This window comes from Nothobranchius furzeri, chromosome 13, assembly GCF_043380555.1.
Source record: "Nothobranchius furzeri strain GRZ-AD chromosome 13, NfurGRZ-RIMD1, whole genome shotgun sequence".
NCBI lineage: Eukaryota > Metazoa > Chordata > Actinopteri > Cyprinodontiformes > Nothobranchiidae > Nothobranchius > Nothobranchius furzeri.
The window spans coordinates 59,304,968-59,312,467 of NC_091753.1; the positions used below are offsets into that span (position 1 = coordinate 59,304,968).

A 7,500-nucleotide genomic window follows, 5' to 3' on the forward strand; every position below is an offset into this window, starting at 1 on the left:
CATCTTTCATTGCACACATGTATAATGTAGAGTTTGAGGCTGTCGGACATGTAAATAAAAGCTTTGTTGGGAACGACTTTCAGCTACGAACAAAAGAAAGTTTAGCTCTAAACCCGATAATCTGACCGAGTTAGAGGCAGTTTGTGGATTTTATGGATTCATTTGTTCACAATCCCAAAACGTTAGATGAATAGGTTTCATTTAGATCAGTGGAGACCAGGGGACACCATGGTTTCCATGGAAACCATAAAAAGTGCCCCCAGAAGAAGAAGAAAGTATCATTTCTATAGCGCCTCTCAAGATAAAAACCACGAGGCGCTTCACAAAAACAAAAATGTAAAAATATAAAAAATAATTGAGAAAATGTTTAAAAATATATTTAAAATGAGCAAAAATAGACAATTGTGATAAAAAAATGTTAAGAAAGAGAGAGAGGGAACAGGAAAGAGGGAAACCAGTGGATCCTGAGGAAGGTGGAATAGGTGGGGAGAGCAGAATAAAGAGAGAGAGGTGAAGAAGGTCATACAAAAGCCAGCTTGAACAAGTGAGTCTTCAGCTGCTTTTTAAAGGAGACCACTGAGTCCACTGATCTCAGGCTCAGGGGGAGAGAGGTCCAGAGTCTGGGGGCCACAGCAGCAGATGATCTGTCACCTTTGACCTTTAGCCTGGTGCTGCACAACCAGTAGGCTTTGATCACTGGACCTCAGGGACCTGCTGGGGGTGTAGGGACTAAGAAGATCACCAGTGTAAGATGGTGCTTGTCCATGTAAGGCCCTATAGACCAGAACCAGGATCTTGAAATGAACCCTGAAGTTGACTGGCAGCCAGTGAAGCTGGAGGAGAAGCGGGGTGATGTGGGTGTGTTTGGAGGACTTGGTCAGAAGCCGAGCACAGGCGTTCTGAACCACCTGTAGACGGTTCAGGGAGGTTCTGCTCAGACACGTGAAAAGAGAGTTACAGTAGTCTAAGCGTGAGGAGATGAAGGTGTGGAGAACTGTCTCAAGTTCAGAGCGGGACAGAATGGGACTCAGCTTAGCAACGTTCCTGAGATGGAAGAAGGAAGAGCCAACAAGAGAACTGACATGAGAATCCAGGGTGAGAGCTGGGTCAAAGGTCACGCCAAGATTCCTGACAGAAGGTTTGGTGTGGGAAGCAAGCTGACCAAGAGAGTCTCTGACTTTGGGAACCAGCTTGTCCGGGGCACAGATGAGGATCTCAGTCTGATCTTCATTCAGCTGAAGAAAGCTCCCACCATCCAGGTTTTGATAGAGTCTAAGCAGGTGTGTAACAGCTGCAGCTTAGACATCTCATGGGGCTTAAAGGAGATGTACAGTTGGATGTCATCTGCATAAAGATGGTAGGAGATTCCTTTGAAGGAGCTCAGGATGTGCTGAAGAGGAAGCAGATAGAGGAGGAAGAGCAGAGGCCCCAGCACAGAACCTTGTGGGACACCATGGGTAAGGGAGGTGGTGGAGGACCTAAACTTGGAGACAGCCACAGAAAAGGAGCGCTCAGAGAGATAAGAGGAGAACCCCTCCAGAGCAGATCCTGATAGGCCTACCCAGTCTCTCAGCCTCTCCAGTAGCAGGTGATGGTCAACAGTGTCAAAGGCTGCAGTCAGGTCCAGCAGGACCAGAACAGAACAGTCCCCTGCATCACTGTGGGTCAGAAGGTCATTAGAGACCCTAAGAAGAGCTGTTTCAGTAGAATGAGCTCTACGAAAACCTGACTGGAAGCTATCATAGATGTTATGTTCATCAAGAGCAGCCAGGCCTTTTCTCCAAATAACACAAGTCTGTAAAATCAAAATAAATAATAAAAATAAAAAATGTTTTATCAGAACTGGACTGAAATAGATGTAAAAACTAAATCTTTCTTTAAAAAAACATTAAAATATGTTTATTATGAAGTTTAGTTTAACTCTTTTCCAGTTCAAAGGTCACGATTTTATCAACCTTATAGCCCTACACACACACACACACACACACACACACACACAGCAAACTTTAAATGTAGTTTTGTAAATATTTCATTTTTCTGAGTCTCTGGAGAACTTCCGGAATTTCCCGGGGGGTGAGCCACGATTTCCTTCCGTCCATATAAGGAACTGCTTCAGCCTGAAGATCAAACATCTCTCTCTCCTCCTTCCATGTGTGTCCGTCACTCATCCTGAGCACCATCAGGTCACTGCCCCTTGGTTCAGCGGTGGAAAGGTGTGAATCCGACTCATCCCTGCACAGAAACCCACGATGGTTCATTTCTCATAATGAAAAACACACCAGTGGTGTCCTGAACGTCCCACAAAGATGTCCCCTAAACAGACCGTAGCTATTCCAGAGGTGTCCTTGTGTAAATGTTCTGGTTGCTGCAGACTTGGAGATAACGGACCATCCTGACAGTCGAGCTCTTATAATCCATGTTTGTGAGTTTCTGTAGAAGGTCACGGTGCGGAGACAAAGGTCATGATGCAGCCGTCACTGTGGTTGTGTGCAGCCCCTGATTGCATTTCCTGAACGACTCTGATGTTAATCCAGCTTTTCTTACGTTCAGATTGATGCTAATTTGCTTATTCTGACTGGGTTAGGGTTAACGTTTCCGCGGGGACCGTTGCCTGACCTGCACCTGTCGCCCGTCAGTTCAGGTAAAAGTGAAACTAACTCAAAGGTTTGTGTTTCTCCTTGAGCCCACATCCAACAGCCCCTCCCTTCAGCCCAGGAGAGAGTTTGTGTCGTGTCACAGCTCAGCCCGTCAGAAGCGGTGTGGTTCTGGTACCGACCACTGAAGTCCAGTAGTTAGGATGAGGTTGGGACGTACGGGCCGGCTAAATAAGCTGTCCTCTCCTGACGTCGCTCGTTTCTCCTCTGGAGTGAATGAGCTGCTTTTCCTTCATCTTCTTTAGTTTTGATCCAGTTTGTAGAATTTGATGGTTTCTTTCTTTTTTCAGGCTCCCTGACCGAATGGACCACCTGCCAACTTCAGAGCGCCTGCAAACTCAACTGTGTGTTTTGAACCCCTCCCCCTCTCTCGGTGTGTGTCATCGGGTCCTTGAGGCACGACCAAACACACACTGATGCTCACCCTCTCAAGGCAGACCTCTAAAATCTAAGATTGGTGAGGGTCAGTGGAAGCGCAGGAGGCCCGGCTCTCTGTCGATAAGACCACATTTTCCTTCTCTCCTTCCTTTCGTCTCCATCTTTGCTTCATAAGAAGAGACTCTGCGTCTGGCTTTGATATGTGAGGGAGGATGATGACATGCCGAGGCCGCTGGATGAGAAGGACCGGGGGTTTAGGAAACGGGAACCATGAAATGTCTCGGAAACACCGGCTCCGTGTTCTTCCATCACTCCGTGTTTAACCGTCGTCTGGTAGCCGAGCAGGACACCCGAGTGGGCATGTCGCCGGCTGACCGCTGGAGCTGGAAGATAGTGGTGCTACAGAAGGGGGTGGGCCAGAGCTGAGAGGAGAGAACACACAAAACACCTGGATGCACACACACACGGACACAAACGGACTCTCACACAGGACAATGTGCAACATCTCCTTTTGTAATGTGGACAGTAAGGTGGACCAGTTCTTCCAGCCCACGCTCTACATCATCGTCATCATTCTGGGGCTGCCCACCAACTGTATGGCCTTGTGGGCTGCCTACATGCAGGTGAGGCAGGCACACACACACACACACACACACACACACACACACACACACAGCGTGTCATGTTAGCAGTTTGATCTGTGCATCAGCAGTGGTAATGAATGCCTTGTAAGTTGTTCTCCTCTGATTGGCTAACAGCGACTCGACTGTACCACTGACTCGGTTTGTTCTCAGATCTACGTCACACTGTCACTGTGATGTAGATCTGTCAGGATTTCCTAATCCTAGAGTTTCACCGTCTAGAAGCTACTGCAGGAGATCGGTGTAGGAGACTATCTTCATGTTCAGCCGGCGTGAAACACTCAGAGTGACCCGTTAGAATCAGAAATCATCATTAAAATGAGTTTTTCAGCGTTCCAAAGCTTTAACATGCTGACTAAACATGAAAATAATCTTCTACCCATATTTCCTGGATAATCTGCCGATAGAAAACGGGGAAACACTCGGATTAGGAAAAGCTCCGTTGATCTCTAGATTATTGTTCAGGCCCCCCGTGGGTGTGTCAGGTGAGGCCCTTCCAGGGGAGCCCATCACCTGTTTTCTGCACCCTACGTACATATTTGTGTGTTTATTCTAGAGTAGAAAACTAGGGTGCAGCTAAATGGTTTCCTCTGTCATTAAGCTCCAAAGTCACAAACATTTTTATGCTCCTTTATTATATTTTATTCTTGTCGATTCCACAAACAGGAATCTGAACTGTCTGAATAATGATATGAACACCTGAGTGGAGTTTGGTGGACCTCCTGAGGTTTCTAGATTGATTCCTACTTGAAGCAGCAACCTGAGATCTCGCTTTGGTCTCTAACTCCTCCCTACGGCGTCTCACGCCTTCTGAAACCAAAGTGAGACGGGTTCTGGGGTCTGGTTTTCAGTCATGGGAATGTTTAGAGCAAGTCAAACATTTCAGAAACACAAAAACGAGGCGTTGTAGCTTCCAAGTGAAAATAGAAAACGCCTGAAAATGTTTCGAGACATTTTTGAGACTTCCTTCTGAGGACCGTTGCAGCTCAGTGAGACGCTGGTTTCAGTTTCAGGAGTCAGAAAGTGGCCTCTGAGGTAGTAAGTAAGTAAGTAAGTAAGTAAAAGTTTATTTATAGAGCGCCTTTCACAGATATAAATCACAAAGCGCTGTACAACATGATAAAGATCAGGGCAAATGCCTCTAACCAATAAAAACATCAGAAAAACAATAGCAGTGATAAACGTAGAAAATGAAATCATGAGTATAAACAAAGTGAAGGTGTGAGCCCTGCACTGAAGCCGTCGGGCCGGGCTGGCTTCGGACCGACGGCTGTGTAATTACCTCGGACACGGGCCGGGCGCCTTTATTTTTAATCGAATTCATTAAAAAAACTGAAACACTTAAACGCAGCAGCACCTGCCTGCTTCTCACGCACCGTTAGCTCAGTTAAGGTGTGTGTGGTTTATAAACGCGCCGATATAAACGAATTCTCAAACAGCTGATTGAAGCATGTGCCCCTGTTCCAACACGCCGTTTTATGTCCACTCTGATGTCAGAAACTGTTCCTTTATTCTCATGAAGACGGCAGCATTCTGTTTTTCTGTGAATAAATTCACTCTGCAGTTAAAAAATTACAGCATTCATTGCTGCTTTTTTTTCTAACTGCAGAGCGCGTTTTCAGAGCGGCAGATTAAATTTACAAACGTGATTTTAATTGGGGGCGTTTATTTAATCTGCAGCTCTGAAAATGCGCTCTGCAGTTAGGAAATTAGAACGCTGCTTTTTTGCACAAGAGCGCGTTTTCAGAGCGGCAGATTACCGTAAATCCTCTAATACAGGCCCGGGCCTGTATTAGAGGATTTACGGTAAATTTACAAACGCATCCAATTAATATAGTGTTTGTAAATTTCATCTGCTGCTCTAACAATACGCTCTGTTAGAAAAAAAGCTGCATTGATGCTGTTTCTCTTTATTTATTTTTTTATTTTATTTATTTATTTTTTTTACTGCAGAACGCTTCCCACAGATAATCAGAACGCCGAGCATCCTACCTCGCTAAAACATTATGAAAGGTTAAGAAAAAGTCGGGCTCGGGTCGGGCCAGAGAATCCTGAAAGCCTTTTCGGACCGGGTCGGGCTGGGGCTCCGATTTTAGGCCCGTGCAGGGCTCTGCTCTGAGGGGTCTTAAAGTGACAAAACCGTGAATGTGAAAGAATTGTGACTCAATAGACGAGAATGATTTCACTCCTTTTGCTTGAACCCTTTGATGCACGAATTATGAAATCTTCAACCATAATTTTTTAAACAATTATTTTCATTCATCTTTAGGTGTGAATACCATACCGACTTTGTTTATAAAGCACGTTTAAAAACGGCATGGCAGCCGACCAAAGTGCTGTACATCTTAGGTGTGTTCTTGCTGTGTCGTGGTTCTAATTCCATGCTTTTGTTCTTTTTAAACACAGAAACAGTTTTGTTTACCTGTTTTGTAGCTACGGTTTCGCCGATGCGGCGAAACCGTAGCTACAAAACAGGTAAACAAAACTGTTTCTGTGTTTAAAAAGAACGAAAGCATGGAAAGTGCTGTACAGAATAAAAAGTAAAAACAACATAAAACAAGACACGGTCAACAATAAAATGCACAACAAGGCAGATAATCACGGTCAATAGAAGACACATAATAAAATAATAAAAGTCAGGGATTTAAAAATGCCCGGTCGCAAAAGTGAGCCTTCAGCAGCGACTTGACCCGGAGGAGGGGCGGTGCCCGCCTCACAGAGAGGAGGAGCTGTCGGAGCAGCGTAGACAAAACCTCGCTGCCCCCGCGAACCAAACACATTCCAGCAAATATTTTTGTAACATTTAATACTTTACTAATAACTTATTACACGTCCACCTCAGTGGACAGCGTGCGTTCTGAACAGGAAATATGTCGGCTCGACTTACTGAAGTCCAAATGGAGCGGCTCACATGCAGTAAAGTCTTCAACAGCTGTGCTTAACAGCAAAATAAATGAATTAATAACAGTTGAGTCCCTGTCCACCGCAGTGGCCTGGTGTCAGAGGGTTAATGCAGCCTGAATGTTGTGATTTGAATTCGATGTGATCCCAGTTCGGACTTCTTGCTGGTTTTGTCTGAAGCTAGTCCCCAACGGGATTCAGATTAAAGCTAAGCTGAAAGCATTCCCTTTTTTGGCCAAGCCACCTTGCTGGTTCCGGTTCTTCGGGCCGACTCCTCCAGAGTTTTTTGGGTTCACCTGACGACCGACTGACCTGCAGGATGTTTGCACTGAAAACAGTCAACAGTTCAGAAATAGGCCCAGCTTGTTTGGGAGGGGCGTGCAACGCACGGCGATCTCCAGTTACGTGGAGCTTCCTGGGATCTGGTCCAGCACCGCCTGCTCCATAGGATCGGAGCCCCTGGGATATTTTCCCATCCAGCATCAAAAATGTCCAGAATTTGATTTCCCACACACTCAGTTTGCTTTGGCAGCAGCAGGAGGAACTCTTATTGACTTTTCATTCATCCAAATTATTGTTTGTCTTCAATTTCAACATCTGGGCTAAATTTGTGCGCGGGTGCGGGGCGAACGCTGGCGCCCGGCCCTGAGGACCAGGGCGGTAGCGCGTCAGTAGCGAGCACCATCAGCTGCTTTATTCTGCTCCTGTGATCAAAGCCAATAGTGATCTCTAAAAACCTGCCGGAGTGCCTCTCCTCTGAAAACCATTTCCTGTGGTCTGCACCCAGGTACGTCAGCGCAACGAGCTCGGCATCTACCTGATCAACCTGTCGGTGGCTGACCTCCTCTACATCATCACGCTTCCTCTGTGGATCGACTACTTCCTGCAGCACGATGACTGGAGCCACGGTCAGGAGAGCTGCAAGC

The 7,500-nt window shown here is 46.1% G+C and overlaps 1 protein-coding gene across 3 annotated transcripts in view; it reads left to right on the forward strand.

Annotated features, from left to right (window-relative positions):
• The window catches only part of gpr4 (G protein-coupled receptor 4), a 58,255-nt gene that overhangs the window by 48,512 nt on the left and 2,243 nt on the right, over positions 1-7,500 (forward strand). For 2 of the 3 annotated variants that reach the window (XM_070543704.1, XM_070543703.1), the window contains exons 2-3: positions 2,945-3,655; positions 7,362-7,500. The exon at positions 7,362-7,500 is cut by the window's right edge and continues 126 nt beyond it. In XM_070543704.1, coding sequence (XP_070399805.1) covers positions 3,485-3,655; positions 7,362-7,500 — 310 coding nt within the window. In that variant the 5' untranslated portion in view covers positions 2,945-3,484. The remainder of the gene's footprint in view (positions 1-2,944; positions 3,656-7,361) is intronic. The other variant, XM_070543705.1, reaches the window with a different exon arrangement.